Source organism: Ochotona curzoniae, unplaced genomic scaffold, assembly GCF_017591425.1.
Source record: "Ochotona curzoniae isolate NIBS_2020 unplaced genomic scaffold, NIBS_Ocur_1.0 contig_1302, whole genome shotgun sequence".
Classification (NCBI taxonomy): domain Eukaryota; kingdom Metazoa; phylum Chordata; class Mammalia; order Lagomorpha; family Ochotonidae; genus Ochotona; species Ochotona curzoniae.
Window position 1 is genome coordinate 14,326,478 of NW_024465035.1, and position 20,527 is coordinate 14,347,004.

A 20,527-nucleotide genomic window follows, 5' to 3' on the forward strand; every position below is an offset into this window, starting at 1 on the left:
CAGGGTATTCCATGTGAATAGGAAGCACATGTGTACTAGTTGCCAACATCTGTTGGGCACTCCGTATGCATCCTGTGCTATTCTCTCAGTTTTGCCTTACCTTTTTTTTTAAGGTTTATTTTATTTTTATTGGAAAGTCAGATATACAGAAAGGAGGAGAGACAGAGAGAAAGATCTTCCATCTGTTGATTCACTCCCCAAGCAGCCATAATGGTGGGAGCTGGCGTCCATGTGGGATCTTGGCACATGCAAGATGAGGACTTTAGCTACTAGGCTACCGCACCAGGCCAGGGTTTTGCCTTTTCTTTACCTGCCTTTTCTCACACAGTACTCCATTTTTAAGTAAAGAACTTGACACAAAGAGTGAGATTTTCCTAAAAGTCCCAGCACTTGCAGTCTTTAGCAGCAGGGTTTGAACCGAGGTTGTCCAACTCCAGAATTCACTCTCAGCCCTTTAACAGGAGATGAAGTTACAGTGAGAGGGAGCAGTGTGGAGCATCAGCCTAGTCTAGGGTGCTGATGGAAGAAAGCAAACACACAGCTGGGAAGAAGATGCAGCTAGCTCTGGAGGGGAGAAGAGTGACCACAGGAGAGCCCAGGAAGAAAAAGCCTTTTCTCAAACACCCAAGGCCTCCGGGCTCAGGCCCAAGAGCATCCGCCAAAACAGAAGCCAAGGCCTTCGGGTGGCCTCATTGCCCTCACCATAGCCTGCTTTGCTGGCGCTCTTTCAGTTCCTGCTACTGCAAGGTCAGGAGCATTCCCAGTTAGTCTCCGAGTGCCTTCAGCAAGGGCTCCCTCCCTCGCACCCTTCAGCATCTTCTCAACGCGGATTTCTCTTTGTGCCCAAGAGTTTCCTTTTAGTGGTAGCTGTTTTTGTTTTGAGTGCTCTGTGCAAACCACATGCTAATACTCTGTTCCTGAGGGAAATCATTTCCGGAGGTGACTAGGAAGTTTTCATTGTAACCAGGGTATCTATCCATTGTCGCCAAAGCCACGACAGTTGGCATCTGCTTTCTTCAGAAAGAGGCTGCCTAATCATTGCTTATCACATTTCTAATTAGTTTCTTTTTTTTTAACTCACATAATTATAGCTGTATACTTGTGGGTTTGGGAGCATGCCTTTCAGGCCTTCTTTGCAAACGGTGCTGATCAAGATTATAAACTCGCCCATATTTCTGCCAATCAGCCTCACAGAGTAATTTAATTCTAATATACCTCCTGATCTTCAGCATTTAAAAATAACTTGTTAATAGCCTTCCTATTCTAATTAAGCTAAAATTGCACACACTGAAATGCTTACTCCATTCCCTCCCCCCCCCCACACACACACCCTATTGATCCTTAAACATCTTTTTCTGCATGCAGCCTCTGCCAGCAGAGTGCTTCTGGAATTGTCCTCAAAGTCTTCCCTTGGTTCATGTCTACCATGATGGACAGCTGTATAACATGGTTGTAGCCCTGGGACCATGGGATCCTCAAAATATTCTTGCAGAATTGACTAGTCATAATGCAAGGTTAAAATTGGAATGTTTATCAGGAAGCAGATGTCCTTGGTTCAAATCCAAGAACTGCCATTTAACTGTGTTACTTTTGTAAGTCTCACTTGCTTTTCTTGCTTTTTTCATGAACAGGCTGGGGATCATGATAGGACCCACTTGGCAGAGTTGTCAGGGAATTGAGATACTTTAAAAATTTAGTTGGAGCAAGCATTGGGGTGGTATGTATCAGACCACTCTCTGCAACACCGGCATCCCTTGTGGGTGCCAATCTGTGCTGTGGCTGCTTCATTTTCAGTCCAGTTCCCTGATAACTTGTGTGCATCTGCTAAGACTCCTTTCTCTAAAGAAGTTTGCATTTACAAGTTGTAGAAATTAAGAAATAAACGTGCTTCTTTGGGGGCCAACATACAACTCCCTGTAAAGTTTTAGCCAATTTTTCTGGTAGGAATTTTCCAAAGATGTAAATATCCCAAACCCAGTGTCTTAATCATCTGAGACTTTTCTGGAGATGACTCTGACAGTTTGGAAGTTTTATGTGGGTACTTTATCTATGTTAATATGAAATAATTGTGATCTTGTCACTGTGTAATAAAACATCACATAAAGATCTCTGTTTTTCCTTGATGATTTCATATACATTGTATGCAGCTATCATTTTTCTAGTAGCAATTATGTTTTGAAGTCTCATGTAGCTAGAATGCAAGGAGTAAGGGAATTTTGGTTCTCCGTTGTCAATGCCCATATTTCCTACCTGCTGGGCTTATTCTGACCTGCTTCCTCTCTGTTTCTTTGTTGGGGGCTTGATATTGTCGCAAAAGCCTGTGAGCCACAAGTGCAGACCTGCAACCTGATGTATGGTAGATTCCTCCGTTAATACTCCTGGATATCCAAAATCCTGCCTGGAAGCCTTCAGCAGGTGTCCCAGCTCCCGAGACACCACAACAGTCATTCCCTCTAATCCTGGGATTCTTCACCCTTTGCGTTTGTTTTGGCCAGGCTCTACTCCTGTATTTTTTTTCTCAGTAGATGGACGCCACCTTAGCACTGAATCATTAGCAGCCAAATAGCTAACTCACTTCATCCGTGAACCTTCCCTGGAGAAGGAGATATTTGCGTCTCATTTTTCTAGTTCTTCAAAGAAAGGGAGTGGGAATGGAGGACCAAGTGATGATCTTTTGCACAATCCGACTAGATGTTCCTATCTTGCTGTGAAAGAATCCTTCAGACTTCTTTATCATATTGCCCTGTGTGATTAAGGTGGCCACACTACCTGCTGATAGTTTTCTTGAGCTTGTGTTTAGCTACTTTTTGAACCTCCTGGATTCAGAGCTGAGGACACTGAGGAAATACTGCAGAGAGAGCAATAGCATGAATTTGGTGTTTATTGTCAGGATAGTACAGGTTCACAGTCCCTTATGTGCTGCATTACATTTGAAGACTCAGAAAATATTAAAAAGTGTGTAGCTCATTTGGTTTCTAAACATGACTTGAACTGATCTGAGCCTACACACACTTTTATTTATCTCATTTAGAAAGAATATTTATATATTATGTGGCAAAAATATCAGCATGGTTGAGTAAGAAAGTGTCAATTACTCCCTACTGTAGGGCGTCACGTACTATATACATCACATTATCTTTTCTATAGTCTTCTAGAATTAAATATTTACCGGCCAATGTGTTTTGTGTACACACACACATAGACACAGAAAGACATGTGCATGCCAGACATATGTTGAACTGGCAAACTTCTTTTTATATGACCATTTAAAGGTGGAAACAATAATTTTCCCTCAACACTTCTGTGTTCTCAGCTAGGGTCCTGACAAGAGAGAGAAAGATAAATAAAAAAAAAACAAACACGTTTGTTAACATGCGTGACTCATGTATACATGGGAGATTCTTGGGGTGAGGGGATTGTAATAAACCTAAGACACAGGCTTAGCAATCAGGCTTAAAAACCATCTTCAGTGGGAAACGAGATAGAAATGCATGAGGATGGTGAGAGAAGGGGAGCAAGCAGGAGTCAGTTTCTTTGAGCAGGTTCAGCTCATTGCCTCCTCCACCAGGAGCCACTGCTGGTTTGTGCACTCCTAGCCCATAGCAGAACACCCTTACAACTGGAGATTTCCTTGGTAAAGATGATTTTCCGCTAGAAAAGGAAGATAGGAAGATCCCTTCTTTGTTAACAGAGTTCCTCCTACATCTGTTTCTCAAAATGATCCTCCTGCCAAAGAAACAGATTGGGGTCTAGTAAATTCTGGTTTCCCACAGTCATTTTTCTTGTAATATAGCTTGGTCTCTTGCAGTTATGATTGGAGTGGCATATTCTTGTATCCTGTGTGGTGAAAACAGGACAAACCTTTTTAAATAATCCAGAGCTTGTACTTCCAAATACCAGAATCCAGCAAGTGAAATTTAAAGCAAAAAGGAACAAGGCTAACAACCACTTTTAATGTTGACTTATTTTCATCTACTTGGAAAGCAGAACAAGGAATGGGACAGAGAGAGAGAAAGAGAAAGAGAAAGAGAGAATGGCAAAGAGAGAATAATCTTCCAAATGTCTGTTCAGTTTTTAAGTACCCACAAAGACCAGCCCTGTGTTAGACTAAAACCAGGTACCTACAACTTCATCCAGGTCTCTCACATCCATAGTAGGAGCTTTAGTGCTTGAACCATTCTATGCTTCCTCCCAGGATGCATTAGCAGGAAGTTGGACTAGAAGTGGTATGGGTCGACAGATAATAAACGACAAGGAGCTGAAAGACTGCCACATCCTCGGAAACACGACCACTACAGCCAAATCCCAGCCCCTTACACGTGGGTCCAACATGGCTGCAGCTCCCCAGATCTAATACCCAAAATGCACCTGAGCCTCATTTCCCTTCAGGCATGAGATGCTGTGATGCCACATGTATGCTGATCCTACATGGATTTACATGTGTACCATGTGTTCTGAAACACTGCATAGGCACTATCCATGTGTGTATTACATGAGGGTCCCCTACCCTGTAAGGGAGAATCCAACCTAGGTGTAGACAACAACTCTCCCTTCCTTATGGAAAGAAGCTGCCCCCATCCATACTGGATTGTGATCTCTACCTTTATATAAGTCCCACCTACTGCACCACCATCTCTGTCTCTTCCTCACATTCCTCTCTCAAGCTGAGACAAGACAGGGACCAAATTCACCTAGGGACCCTGTCCCTCACAGCAGAAGCTGATCAGCCAGGACTCAAATCTCCACTCTGATAGGGCAGGATGTCATAGTCTCAACTGGCAGCTTAATCCACTGCAGTACATTGCTTGACCCCAAGACTACCCATTTATCTAACCACCGAGTCTGGTTAACATTGTCCAGCTAAAGGAAAGCAAAGGAGTTAGAATAAGGTAAGATGCTCATGGAGGTGAGGACCAACATGTCACCAACCTGGAGGAACCACACATGTTCAAGGTAGGTCATAGCCCAGCAAGCACAGTCCTGACTAGAGGGGCACCTTGCACTGTCAGCCCACAGCACACTATGGACACTGTCTCCAGAAACCAGTCAGATGAGCAGTGAGTGTCTCTCATGCAGAGGAACTACACAAATGCTCTTCCATCTGTGGGGCTGAAAAAAAAAAAAAAAAAACAATGTTCCAGCCATGTGCTGAGTTAGAGCAACAGCTTCAGGATTAACGTCTCCCTAACTTGCCCCACCTGTCTCTGAATCACCTTTGATTCATGTTCTCTTCTACAGCATAGGGAGCAGGTTTTACTTGAGTTTTCTGTATCTGCAAACAGATTGGATTTACCCAAGGGGAAAATAATTCCCTTCTATTTTCTTATTGGAACCTCATTCATCAAGAAAGCACTCATACCACAAAGGAAGACACTGAAAATCAAATACTACATCCAGGATCCAGATACATTTTGTCCCAGGCCATTTTCGATAATTCGGGCTCAGGCATTTCTCAGGAAATCTGTTGCCTGCCTGTGTCGACTTCTGTGTTACTACAGCACATATCAGAGACATGAACACTTGACAAAGAAAAGATACTTCCATGCATCCCAAATGTACAGGTTGTGAAGTTCAACTAGCATCATTCAGGTTCTGACCAGGGGCTGTATCACTTGGTAGCTGATGGCCCTTGTGCCAGAAGATTCCCAAGGCAATGCATGGCATCACGTGGCAAGATGCAAGGACCATGCATGTACATGCCTGTGGGATTTCTGTCTCCTTGTAAATCCCTTATGATTTAATCACCTGGGTTCCACCCCAGTCCTGCCCACTTCCCAAAGGCCTACCTTTGAATACCATAGCCAGATTTAAGAGCCCTCCCTCTTCTTCATACCTCTCAATGGGGATTACATTTCAGCACATGAAGCTTTAGAGGAAACACAAACTACATGAAAGCAATAGCATAACCCTCTAAATCTGTCTATAGTCCACCACTTTCATATTTCCTCTGAAGAAGGTATTTAAGCCTCAATCATCTGTCCCTTCTTGGAGTTTAACATTTTCTATAGCTTGTGTACATATGAACATGCATGTACATTTGTTAGGTTTTTCTCTTGTCATCCTGTATTTTGTTGTAGGGTTATTCGTCCTGATATTATATGATGGGTAGGAACAGCAGCACTCCTTTTCCCATACATATTGTCATGTAGTATGAAGCTGCCATCCATGACATATAGTGGCCCTAGTGACCCCACAGATTTATCCTGGAAGCCAAAGCCATCATGGCTCAGCAAGTTAATCCTCTGCCTAGAAGTGTCAGCATCCTAAGTGAGTGCCCATCTAGTAGGGCTATTGATCAGCTGGCAGAGGCTGGCACTGGGGGCTAATTCTGTCAGGTCAAACTGCAGAACCACCTAGAGAGGACATAATCCAGGAGTGGGAGTGGCCTAGTAAGGAAATAGTGGGCACTTTCTTCTTGGGTTACCACTCTCACAGGGGTGGCTAGACAGAAAGGCACACACCAGTGTGTGTGTGGGCTAGGTATTTTTTTGGAGATCCCTCCAACTGAACTATGGATCTCAGAACCCCAACCATGAAGACACTACATCAGCCAATTCTGAATAGGTTTTATTGCGATCGGAACGGTAAGATTGGCAGCAATTCAGAACTGTTGAACCATCAAAACTGCTTGAGCAGAACCCTCGGAGCGTGCCTCATATTGGGGACCTAGAATAGGTGGGAGGCTGGTTGGGGCATTTCCCTTTGTTTCTCCCCTGACCCCAGATACAGGGGAAAAATGATATTAGTGTGGAAACAATGGTATTACCCACTTTTCTGTAGTCCTTGACCCTTTGTTCCCTAATCAACTAAGTAAGATTATTTAAAAAAATGCAAACAAAAAAGAAATAGTGAAGCTTTGATACATTTGTTTAAAACCTATAACTTCACAGCTGAGAATTATTATTGATGGTCTGTCAGAGAGAGTTGCATCTTTCCTTCATTCATTGCTGAGACCCCATACCAACAGATGAGTAAAAGAAAAGAATCATTTGCATCACATGAGAATCTCAGCATTACTCGGGACAATGCAGATCCTATGAACAGTGGCTTACAAGGATGATTGGAGTACAAAAGATCATGACTGCATGGTAATGGGTTGGGGGCAATAGAGCAAGGGTTGCTTATGCAAACTCCTTTGCCTTCTGGTATAGGGCAGAACCTCACTGACGCATGTTTTAGGACCTTCTTGCAGAATAATTTACTTGCAGAATTCTCTTGCGGCTCATTTTAGGGAAGAAAATTTCCTAGGGAAAGATTGTGCAAACCCCTGCAGCTCCACTCAGGGAAGCAAATGACCTAGCTGGGTGAACCCATGGGACCAAGCAAAATACCCTATCACACTGTCAATGCTGTGGTCTCAAGTCTAACCCAACAGTGGTAGTTGGTGTTGCCACAGTCAGCCTCTGCTGGCCTGCCTGCCCTCTAGCCTCCTGCCATGTGTCCAGTATACCTGACTCTGCTTACTCTCTCTCTCTGACCACTCTAGTGAATTCTTTCACCACCTGTAATGCCAAACTCAATATTTTACTTCCTGTGACATTATGGCCTGCATGGACACTTCTTCTTTGGTCACTGGAAACCAGTTGTAACAGGCAACACAGAAAATAGAGGTTGATTATCTCCACTGTCTCTGGTGCACTTTCAACCATTCTTTCTTCTTAAACTAAGTGTCCCAATGATCCTGGCTAGGGGAGCTCCCTGGTGGAGTTTGAAGGTCCTTGTTTATGGATGCCTCATATCCATTGATGACTTTTAAGGTAAAGATTGTGTTTCCACCTGTTCCATCTTACTAGGATCCCTTTGTCCTTCACCAAAATTGAAATACTGCTCCCTCCCCATTTTCCCCGTTGCCCACTCTTTGTGGCAGACCACTTCATTGAGCATAATTCGGGACCCCATCCAAGAATGAGTACAACCTGCCACACCACCACACTACCCTGGCTGATTTTCCCCTTAACTTCAGATGTAAAAGTTACTGTGATGGGAAAACTGGAGAAGGAACAGTTATTCAAATCAAGGAAAACTGTCGGCTGTCAAGTTCTCACAGGTGTCCAAAATCTTACCGGTGACAACTGCTTTTGATTAGTCAACGCTTTTGTTCACATACACTGGATTTTGATTGTATGTGGAAGATAAGGACACAAGGTCATCCACTTAGCTAGGATGTAGCCTAAGACTCAGACATTCGGTTGTCGTTATGGCAGACAGCGTCATAAAGTGTACAGATGAGCAGCAGTAGTGGTACAAGTGGCAATCACTGGTTTCTAATTACCAGGCATGTTTTAGAAAACAGCACTTGGCACAGCAGCCAGTGACCCAGTTTTTTCGTCAGCTCTCATGTGCAACCAAAATTTACTGTTGCTGGAATGCCCCAGTTTTCTAAATTGTATCACATCCTTTTTCTTGTAAGCTTTTCACCCACCTGCCTATTCTACTCACTTCCCTGCAAATTTCTCTGATACTAAAAGTTATTATTTCCATTTAGCAGAGTCAGAAATTTGCATCGCCTTGGATCTTGACAGCAATGCCATCTGCACACACTGCAAAGAATTTCCAACATCTGCTGCTTCTCAGCTAACCCCACCTCTAATAAACGAATTTTATTGTGTAGGCTTGGCCTTTACAATATGTAATTTATTCATTTCCAAATCATGGTGATCCTGGATCAGTGCATTTAATTTATAAAAAAAAAAATCTCTAATACATGTCCTGGCTTCATGAAATGCAGACCTGCAACCCACACCTGCCAAACCTCTTGGCCAAGTCAATCCCAGTCCTTGCAACTACCATATTTTCAACCTATAATCCTTTTCCTAACTTAAATCATATGTGTTAGTCAGCTTTGTATTACTTTAACTAAAGTGCCTGGGAAGGGCTTCCTGAGAAGGAAATTGTTTGCTATAGCTTACACACTGGAGGCTCACAGTCCAAGGTAAGGTGGCCCCACCAGTCTGGCAATAGCAAAACATGTGCTGAGGGAGGGTCAAATTGCAATGGAATAGCTGGCTAGGTCTGCTGAACGGGAGAGGTCTGCCAGCCACAAGCATCATCCAATGTTTAACATTATATGTTCAGCAGCTCCTTTCACTCTCACGTCTCCTTTAGCTGCAATCTGGTGGGAGGCACCATCTGAACAGCCACTCTCTTCCAACTTCCTGAAAGAGTGCAGGAACCAGAAGGAGCTCCTTTTCTCTCTCTTGGCAAACCATGAGGGGAGAAGGCACTGAAGTGCCATCTCTCTCTCCTTTTCCTTTCTCATACCTTTTCTCCTTCTGGTCCGTTCTACTCTTCTCCTCCACACACGTGTGTGCTTGCTTTCTCATCTGTTAAATAAACATTGTACACCTACGATGCTTCTCTAAGTGGAAGGCAAGGAGCTGGAATGCAATTAAATCCTACTTCTCCCACTTTAACATGATGAGTTAAGAAGAGAGAGACACGGGAAGAAAGTTTGGCTTAGGCAACTAACTCCCTCATGAGAACTACCTTCCAAGAGCAAGCCCCCAGTGACCACTTACTCCCTTTTAGGCCCACCTGCCAATCTCCATCATTGGGTCAAGTCTGCAGCCTAACCCACTAGCCGTTAGTATTAATCCACTAACTGCTATCATAAGAACTTGAAATTTAAATATCTGCTTGAGTTTTGAGAACCAAGTTCTGCTCAGTCCATAACAATAAAAATATATACAATAAGGTAGGAATTGGGCCTCTTTTCCCAAGGTAGCATATCCATGACTTTAGAATGCAGACTCTAACACAGCATTGAAGCCACAACTGAACATGTTCTTCCATGGTTTACAGAGACTGGAGAATCTGACAACTCCTCATAATTTGCACACCAAAACTAGGCAGAGGTGTGTGCTCTTTCCTGCAATGCCATCAAGTCTCTGGATAGTGTCACCTCTGGAATGTGTCATTTTGCTCTTAAGGATATGAGAAGTATCAAAATGTTTCCAACAGTTCCAAATCCTCCAGATTACAACCAGTGATAACATCCAACAATAATACAATGTCTTAAATAGGTTCAAAGCTAAGATGCCTTCGGGAAACATAGTGTTCAGGTTCTTGAATAGCTGATATAAGACAAAGACATCCTTTCAGGTTTAGCATGAAACTGTCTCCAGAACAGCAATGTGGGAGTATCAGGATACCCCTCCAAGAACCAGGTTCTCACTCCTTCTGTCCTTCAAGCCACCAGCAGAACGTAATTACACCTACAGAGAACACGCTTCCATTTTGCTTTCATACCTTTCCATGCATGGTCTGTGGGAGGATATGGCCTCTTCTGGGAAAACTCCATGCCACCCAGTGAACAGAATCAAAGTTGTTCACATCTCTCTGATCACATGAGCTATAGCCTGTGCTTCACAAGTGCTCCAATGTCACCAGCTCTCAGTGGGAACTGCCAATTCCAGAATACCCCAAATTCATCTGCCCTAGGTAGTAGTAAGCAAATGTTAGCCAGCCCATCCATGACTTCTGATGCTATCAGATGGATGCACTCTCCCTAGTCTGTTGGGAGAACATGCCTAGATTCAAAAAGAAATGTGTACCCCAAGACGAAAATTTTACTGAGACAAGTATTTCTGCTGAAGGGATACTGTACCAATGAGAACATTTAATGCCTCTGTTTTAACCCGTGTCTTGGGGTTAAAGATGACTTTAAAGTTTATTTTTGGGAATAATTGTTTCACAAGCCATTACAATCACAGCCAAGTCCCCTGCCCCTGCAAAAAAAAAAAAAAAAAAAAACCACCTCATCTCCAAAGTCAAACTATTGCATCCACCCATCAAATTTCCTTACATTCTATTTGATATGAGTTGATATTTGACAGCAGTTGATATGGGTCCAATCCACCCATGTAGTACACATTTTTTAAAAAAGCTATAGACAACCTCTCAGTACAGAAATCCTTTAAGGTGGCGGGGCAGGACAGAGGCAGAGAACCCATGAGCAAGGATTGCAGAATAAAGCTGATATCTAAATTTCAACCAGAGATTTTTAGGTCAAGAGAAAGAGGAAATAGCATCAGAAGAAGTAGTGCATCTAAAGGCTTTGGTCTGCAGGGGAAAGGAGAAGGGCAAGATCTAAAGGAGGACTGATTTGTGTGGGCTAGCATAATGACAAGCCGAAAGTTTATGCAACTTGGAAGCATGCAGTGTCTTTGAAGCCACTTGCAGAGTTTGATCTTTATCCTGAGAACTGAAGTCCTTCCACTGAGAAATCTCTTACATCACCGTGATCTAGCAGTTTGTTGCAGGAAATTCTGTCTCAGAAAGTTAATGTAAATCAATGAATAACTTGATCATTTGCTTTTGGAAATTCTTGCCAACTAAATTATCCCAACAAGTACTTGACTCATCTCTCCCTTCAGGACAAAGGAGCACTTGTCTGTGCAACAAGAGCAATAGCTGGCTTATCAAACAGCGGTTAACTCATCTAGGCTGGCATCAAAGCCCTTGGCTCGTTGCAGTTACCAGCCCTAAGTTGTACCCGTGAACCGTGCCTCCCATCAGTTCACCTTGGGCAAGGCACTTTAAACCACTAGTCTAGACCTGCAAGCCTGCAAGTAGCTTCCTGTGACTGCCTTTGAGAAGGCACCAGAGCTCATTTAATCCCACATTATTGACCTCTGCCATAGGGTTGATCGACTTAGCCTTGCTTGACTAACAGATTTCCTGGTGTGTGTGTGTGTGTGTGTGTGTGTGTGTGTGTGTGTGTGTGTGTGTGTGTGTGTGTGTTTTCTGCTGATCTGGCAGCTTTTCATCAACCTAAGGGCCCAAAGAAAGTCCCATGGTTTTCAACAAAGTGAAAGATATGCTCAGTTTTGTGTTTGATTCAGTTTGCCGAGTAGACAAAGCATAGAGTCAATTTATGAATGTAGTAAAGAAGCGATTGCTGCAGGCCAAAGGCTAGAAGACAGCAGGTTGGAATTTGAACATGACAATGCACCTGGGAACAAATAGGATTAAATACATATTTTAGAGACAAATGGAAGAAGCTTGCAAATAGATCAGAGAGTGGAGGAATGAGGAGACTGAGTGTTAAGCCTGAACTAAATTTTCAGTTTGCCAAATGAAGTGGAAAATATCATTCACTGATTTGGGAGCTATGGACAAAAGAGGGATGTGGGGAGGGATGTGGGGCTGGAAGGAAGGGATCATGAGTTAATTTGGGACATGCTGAGCTAGAGGTGTCTCTGAAACACTCAAAGGGGTTTGTCAAGCACAAACAGAGCAATAACTGGAGTCACAGGAAGTTTGGTTCTCCCCTCCACTGGGTTTTCTGTTAAAATTTCTTAGCATTTCAGCACAGAGTATTCTTTCCACTATTGTTCTCCAACTTCAGGGACATGGAAAGGACAACTTCTGTAACCTGGGGCAAGAAAGGTAACACAGGTCCCTAATGCTGTTGTTGGCCAAGTAATTTAGAGCCAGCAGTAGTGGGATTGCTTGTTTTTGGTCTTTCTGCCACAGGCAACTTCCAGTAAAATGAAGAGGTTAAACATCTGAGCTGCAGGGTGATTTGGATGTAGAAGTGATCCTTGGCTCCCGCACTTGCTAACTTGATAATTTTGGGGATTCTCAAGCTTTTGAAGATGGATTTATAAGATTTCCATCTTCTGGTTCACTGTTCACATGGCTGTGACAACTGGGGCTAGACCAGACGGAAGCTAGGTATCTGGAGCTCCATCTGGATCTCCCAAGTGGGTTGTAGGGGCCCAAGTGTTTGGAACATCTTCTGCTGTTTTTTCCCCAGGTTCTTTAGCAGGGAGCTGGAGCAGAAGCAGAACAATTAAGAAATGAGCCAGCACACATTATGGAATGCCATTGTTGCAGGCAGCAGCTTATACCACCCTACCACAACGTTGGTCCCACGAAGTTTCTGAAATAAACCAGAGAAAAATAACTTCTACTCGATGGAGTTTTGTGAGGAAGTGTATAGGACCACATACGATAGTTGTCATAGCACTTTACTATGTGGTAGGGAATCTCCATGTGTTGCATTCACCCTGTGCTTTTTCATCACAGTATTCTTAAGCTTGAGCAATTGGCTATGGGTGTGCCTTACCTGAAGGACATATAAGAGTCCATTATCATACTGTCATGATATCTTTAACAGTTTGGTTGGGAATCCAACTTTTAATGAAGATGCATACTGTGTTCACACTGTTAGCTGAACCTTCTCTGAAAAGGTGGACAAAACTCCCCTTCTGGCACTGCTGCTGCTGCAGTGTGCTCCCTGAAACCATGAGCTTTCTTCCTGAATCCCATTGGACTAGGTAAATGTAATCCACTTTTTTCTCGAATTAAGTTGTACAGAATAAATCCTATGCAAATTAGAACAAATCAAACCAGCTCTAATTGATGGAAATGAGTTCCCACAAGACAAATTTAACTCAAATGGAATGGGATTGAACCTGAGACACAAAATTACAACAGGTTGCAATTAACCTATCTCAAGCTCTGTTATGTGAGTTTCAACCAGTTTAAATTAAGAGCAACCGAACTGGTCCTGAGAACTTAGAGTGAATTCAATTTCCCTCCAGCTGAAAATCAGCTGGAATGGAGTCAAGGGAGATTAAGACATTTCCAATTGTATCATTGCATTTCCAAAAGATTAAAATGAGCCAGACAGACTGACTAGATTCTGAGTGGTTGAGTAGAAATCAAACTTTACATTTCTAGGTTAATTTCAGAACTTTCTAGAGAAATATGAGGGTACTTCAGAAAGTTTGTGGAACATAAAATTAAGAGATAAGCTTATTTTAGTGAGAAGAAAATTGAACTCTATGAAGTTCTAGCCTAGTATTCATTTCCCTGAACATTTTTGAGACCAGATATAAAATACTGTTGTAAGAACCAGTGTCGGGGCAGCTCTGTGACACAGCGAGGTACGCTGCCATCCGTGTTACCAGCCTGCCATATGGGGGCTAGTTTGAGTCCTGCAATGCATGTTTTCTTATTTTCTTTATAACTAGCAAAGCTGTTTGCATAGTTGTGGCTATCAACGTATTTAGCCAAACCAAAACAACAAGTAAAACCAAAACCCTATATTTGTCAGTCTCCCCTGAAGAACTGTGTGGCCAATGTTGATGGTGGTGGGTTCTTTTCAATTCTTGGTGTTTGCCATATGAGAGAGACACCTGGGAGCAAAAAGCTTCAGTCATATGTAAAATCTGGTGATTGAATCCATCTCTATGGAGCAAAACTGTAGAAGGATTCTGTATCTACAGAAGTAATCCCTAACAGGCAACATGGTAGAGGTGCATCCAGTATTTCAGAAGCTATCAGCACCCCTACCAAATCACCTTGGTACTTGCTAATCATCGTGGAAGCTTTAATTGCAAGCACATGGACTCTACCCAGAGGATCACCAGTAGATGAATGGCCCCTGGGTTCAACACTTGATCAACATATCCAGTCCATCCTTCTCTGCCTTGGGATGGGGCATCTCTGAGGTTTGCCCCACACCTGTTCCCAGATGTTAAGTAAAACTGAACTGTAGTTGTCCATGGCATGATTTGTTCACTATTGTCCACAGTACCAATTCCCTTTCTTCTGTTTTTTTTTTTTCTTTCACCCATCTGTAAACAGTGCTTCCTAGCACCACCAAATGAATGTGTGGCCTTCCTTCAAATCCTCATCTCCTTTCTGCCTTGAGTGTAACCAAAGGTAAAACACCATCTCCAGGACAGAGCAAGGTGGTGCAATAGGTTGAGGACACAATAACATGGTTGGAGAGGGATTAGCCTAGCAGAGGCAGAGAGGGTGTGATCCTGCGGAATAGGAGGGGGTAGGCTGATTTTAACTGTTAATAAGACAGTCTCTAACCTACTCCCTCAATCATGAGGCTAGAATGTCAATCAAGTACAGTTCTCTTCTAAAATGTATTCATACAATCCAGGAAAGAGAAGATGACATAAAAAGTCAATAATATTTAGGGTATTCATGGTTTTTTATTTCATGAAACCAAATTTTGCAAACATCAATTTTAGAAGCATTTTATATAGACATTAAAATGAAAAGGCAACAAAATATGCAAAATACTCATGCCCTCCCATCTCCCTCACATACACACACAAATATTAATCACCAGAGAACTTGAACTAATTCAGAAACAGATTAAATTATTTTAAACCAATGGAGGTATTGAGAAATCATGCACAGTAAAATGAAAATATGCAATAAAAGTAAGCATTACACATCTGCTCTTCGCTGTTTGAAATGTAAATAGATACAAGCTAATGATGGAATATGAAAAGATTATTGAATATGCTAAGTCCAACACTAGAACACATTTAAATCATTCACCTCTAATATATGGGGATCGGAGATCTCGTATATGGGATATGCAGATGGGAATTATCTCCATATCCCATCTTCTTGAACTTTATACTCACAAATATGAATTCTATCAATTTCTTAGTTAAAAAACATTCTGAGAAATCTAAGACCAAGGGTCAGAGAAAGAATGGTAGTTATCCATTCTAGGAAAAATGGGGGCAGGATTTCTACTGAAAGGCCTCTAACCCCGTGATTCTCTGCCTAATAAAATCGTTTCACTGTCAGACACTACAAACTTGCAAAAGGGAATGTCGCATATAGCCCTGGGCTTCACTCTGGTTATTCGCTACAAGGCAGAAAGCATGGTAAGAAATGGGCCAGTCACATTCAAAGAGTAACACACTCGCACACACCCATAAGGTTCACACCCAGCTAAAAACACAATGCTTTTGGAAGATAGTTACAACTATTGCTTGCTGATGGAAAACGCCACATTACAAAGTGCTTTTTTTAAAAAAAAAAATCCTACTTCCTAACTTAAATGATCATAAATAAAGGTTTGTTTTAACTATTGAGAAAACACATTCTGCAGGCACAACACATGATAAAATAAACCTGTTTTATATTCTGGCTCTTAAAAATTAGCTTTGCCACGCTCCTGATGCCTTTTAATATTTCTGCAATAAATGGTAACAGCTACATTTTTCCAAAGACGGGGCTTGAGGGCTACTAAACTATTTCGCCTCCCTTTGCTGGCAAAGCGTCACACTGATTATCCAGTCACTACACAATTTTCTTTAAAAGCACAGGCTGCTGGGACCCTCCTTGAGTCGCTCACTCACTGTGACTGAGGCATAGGATTTGGGAACCTCTCCCTCTGAACAAGTTTGCAGGTGATACTGATACTACCAGCACTGGGGCCACACTTAGAGGACCACTGCTTCAAACCATCACATCCTCTGCTCCTTGGAGAGCAAAGCAAGCCTAGAGAACCCAGAACCCACGTGAGGCTTACAAAGCTCTCTTCAAGGCCATATCTCAGAGACAATCCTTGTGAAGCAACCTCCCTTCTACCCCCTTGCCCCCCACCCTTACTTTCAGCATTAGCGTGATCTTAGGGCTCAGCATGTAAGGAACCCTTGCATAGCATTTCCGTTTTGATGAGTCTGGGCCGGGATTACTTCCTGTTTTGCATCAGGTGGTGGCTACAATCTACTGTGTTTTACAGAGACGTCTTCCCCAGGGCAGGATCCATGCCCCCCCAGAGGAACAAAAGCCACAGCTACATGTCTCTCCCTAGCAGTTCTATCTCATCCAGCAGGAAATCCATGTCCTCCCGGCTCACATGAGGGCTTATCACCACCTGGCGGAAGAAGTTGACTTTCCCTCGGTGGGGCTGGTAGCCCAGCATCAAGCTTCCTTTCTTCATCATCCTCTCCTTAATGGCTGGGGCCACCTGCGTGGAGACAGAAGGCGCGGAGGTGAAAGATCATACCACCACGGTGTGTCACCTGTCCTCTACTGATGAGAACCTCATTTTGATATATGAGAGGTTGACACTAACAACTGAGAACTCACAGCGTATGAGTTAAATTTCAAGAGATCTGCCAATTCACATCATCTTCACTATTAATATGTGCAATGATAGAGGGGGAACTTTAGGCATATGCAGATTAAATAAATTTCCCAAGACCTCTGGCAGTCTTACTCCAAACCCAGGCTCCAGAATCAAAATAATTATATACAGTTCTGCCTCTTTAACAATAAATTGGGTGTCCCCAAGGTCCTAATCTCAGAAGCACCAAATGTTATATTCCCAACTCGCCTTAACTGTAAAATACTAGCGTTCCAGCATTTTGAACAAAGTGAGTCATAAATAGAGAAACTTGTCTACTAGAGAAAGTTGTCTACTGAGGAACAATTAATATATGTATTATATACACTGCTATTTTTCTAAAAGATTTATTTATTTTAATTGGAAAGGCAGATACACAGAGAGGAGGAGAGACAGAGAGGAAGATCTTCCATCCGACGGTTCACTCCCCAAGCAGCAGCAACAGCTGGAGCTGAGCCAATCCAAAGCCAGGAACCAGGAGCTCTTCTGAGTCTCCAACGTGGGTGCAGGGTCCCAAGTCTTTGGGCCGTCCTCAACTGCTTTCTCAGGCCATAAGCAGGGAGCTGGATGGGAAGCGGGGCCGCCAGGATTAGGACCAGCGACCATATGGGATCCCGGCATGTACAAGGCAAGGATTTTAACCACTATGCTATTGCACCGGGCCTTACACTGAAGACCAACAGTGTATTAGTTTATGTGTTAGTCTATTAATAAGTCTGTATATTTTTTTATCAGTTACTATACTTTGAAAAGTACATAAAGGATCTAGAAGAAAATGAAACTTTGGCATCCTCATGTGTGAAATAAATGTACTCTGTATTTTTTTTTTAACAACAGATGTTTGTTTTTATCTATTTGAAGTGGTGAGAGAGCAAGAGAGAGTACAACAGTCTGGAAGGCAGGAGCTGTGAATTCAATCCAGTCCTTGAGCCATCACCACTATGTGCCTATTAACAGGAAACTAGAATCAGAAATGGGACAGGACTTCAATGTAGCACTCCTAATGGAATGTGCATTAAGTGCATATTAATAGACACTTGTGGTCCCAAGAATCATCTTAATCACAGTGCCAAATATTTGCCCCCGCCCCTGTTTATTAAGAGGTATAAAGATGCTTACAAAAGTGTAAAGTCCATATGTCAAAGTTTTTTTAGCTTGCATGGGAAGTATGGAGCTGGGTAACACAAATTCACATTTTTTTTCCCTCTAAAAGGTTAATGTTTGAAGAAATAAATTCCATTTAAGGACCACATGGAAAATAAGTCCCACTTAAGGACCACATTTTCAAATCAGTAACATACCAACTCAGCAGCTGGGTTATAAACGCTTAAGATAGGGAAGGTTAATTTTTGAGAGTTATAAAAAGTTGAGGATGTACTCTGGCTGGCCTGGAAATACAAGCAAAAGCTTTTCCATTTGGGTTTTATGCTAGCTCACTGAAAAAGTGTTGAGTGTGCGCTACTCGAGTATGTGGAAATACAATATAACGAGTCTCTGCTGTTGTTGTTGTCTTCTCAGAGTAGCCACTTAGCTCATCCAGAAGGGAGGAAAGCATTCCTGAAGCACGTCAGGCAGAACGTGCCTTCAAGTTTCCAAGGAGACTATTATGATTTCCAGTTCCCATGAGCCTTTCTCTCACACATCATCCTGGTTCGTAAACACACCAATGCCTTGCCAGTTACACCCTTCTAAACCAAAACTACTCCAACAACACAATCTCCTCTACTCCAAGGACAATGGAAGAAGGAGTCGTTTAGAGCCCTGGGACACTCTGTATTAGACTTGAGCCTTTTTTAAGAGATGGTCAAGGGCAATTTTGAAGAAACACTTATTTCCCTTTTGTGTTAAGTTTGGACCTGAAATCTTACAAAGCATCGACTATCCCTTGCTCATAACGCCACCATACACTTTTTCAGAAAAACCAAGCCACTATTCTAGACAAGGGTGACAGGTTTCCTACAGTATAAAGAGGCAAGGCAAGAAAACATATGGGTAGGAAAAGATAAGGGCAGAGGCAAACTTCACGGAAACTCTGGAACATTGGGTTGTATTCTAAAATGCACCACAGCTTACATTCTGAGCTTCGCAGAGGTTAAGGAAATCAATGCTGTTTCTGTACTCAGACAGCAGCAAAGGTGTCTAAGGTTCATTCCACTTAGAAACCTAGGTGTACGTAGTTTAGATAACAATGACAGACAGCACCTTCACCATCACATCTCCCCCCAAGAAAAGCCTCATGAGAGCCAGCACTGGGAAGCAATGAACTAAGTTGCTCCATATGATACAGCATCCCAAACGGGCACTCCAAACTCCTGGGTTTGTCTTGTTTAGGAGTTCCTAGCTACTGTCCCAGTCCATTTGAGCAGTGAGCCAGAGGAGGATCTCTCTGTCTGTCTCTCATTTTCTATGTCTTTCAAACAAATAAGTAAAATAATTTTAAGTAACTGAAGTATAGTTTTGAATATTCCCAATGCATACAAATGATGCCAATGGAGGGGCTGGAAATGCTAATGATCTTGAATTGATCATTACACACTGTATACATAAATTCCAATGCTGTTGCCCAGAAATAACTACATATATATTATATATCAATTAAAATTAGTTAAATAACTGCCAATTTGCATTTCCTATTAGCAAACCTGAAAAGGTTCCTCATGTAAGCAAGAAAGTTCTCAGATTTTTCTGTAGGCATTTATTTTGGGTCTTTAAATTCTTCCTCTCGTGTAAAGCATGAGAAACACCAAGCTTCTCAGGCAGACTTTTTTCCCCACTGGTTTTTCAAGATTATGAAGAAATGAGTAAGTACCGTATGACTCAGAGAACCAAGCCTGGGTTTGACAGTACATTACATATTTTATTTATGTATCTGTGGACTGCATTTCCTAGAGGCAGCTTCTAGTATGTAAAGAGGGGAGGATGTCCTTTGTCTATAATCGCTGCTGGGAAGAAAACTCATCAGCAACATCGAATCTCTATAACAAATATTACTGTTACAGCAGTAGTAATAGATGCTATTACTGTGAACAAATATTTTGCCAGTTGTTTACCATTTGTGATATTCTCCCACATGCCTGATTCCCACAAACTTAGTTTATTTAAAAGAACCCCACATTTTTGGCAATTTTTTGGACCAAGGATGGTCTCATGAACAGCTAACTTATAGCCTTTGCATTTGCAAAATCAAGTGTTTTCTATTTATAAAGCATCTGGACATAATCCAATGCTGGGTGATTTGAATATTCTCTTTCACTGATCATAGCATTCTTCATCTCACAGGATGGAATATTCACCAGGGGGGGAAATACACACAAACCAAATGTAAGTATCCGAATATTGCTCTTAAATGAAGCATGCATGGCGGAAAGCAATTTGGCAGGAGTGAGATTGCTTTCTGCTTCTCAATTATTTTACTGCTGGTTTTCCTTCAAATTGTAAATCAAATTCTGTTCTCTCGCCTCTATGCGCCGGTCCCTGCATCTCAAGTGGAGGAAGATCCTGACATTTCTATTTTGTTGCACAGTGACTTAGGCTACACATTTCTGTCGGATTTCTATTTTTTTTTTTTTTTTGCTAACTCCATACATTATGTACCAGCAATAACTTAGTCATTTACACAGGATT

The 20,527-nt window shown here is 42.2% G+C and overlaps 1 protein-coding gene across 1 annotated transcript in view; it reads right to left on the reverse strand.

Moving 5' to 3' along the window:
- Positions 1-16,570: 16,570 nt before the first annotated feature.
- Positions 16,571-20,527, reverse strand: part of GADL1 (glutamate decarboxylase like 1) — a 123,221-nt gene continuing 119,264 nt past the window's right edge. Inside the window, exon 15 of the mRNA XM_041003895.1 lies at positions 16,571-16,744. Coding sequence (XP_040859829.1) covers positions 16,571-16,744 — 174 coding nt within the window. The remainder of the gene's footprint in view (positions 16,745-20,527) is intronic.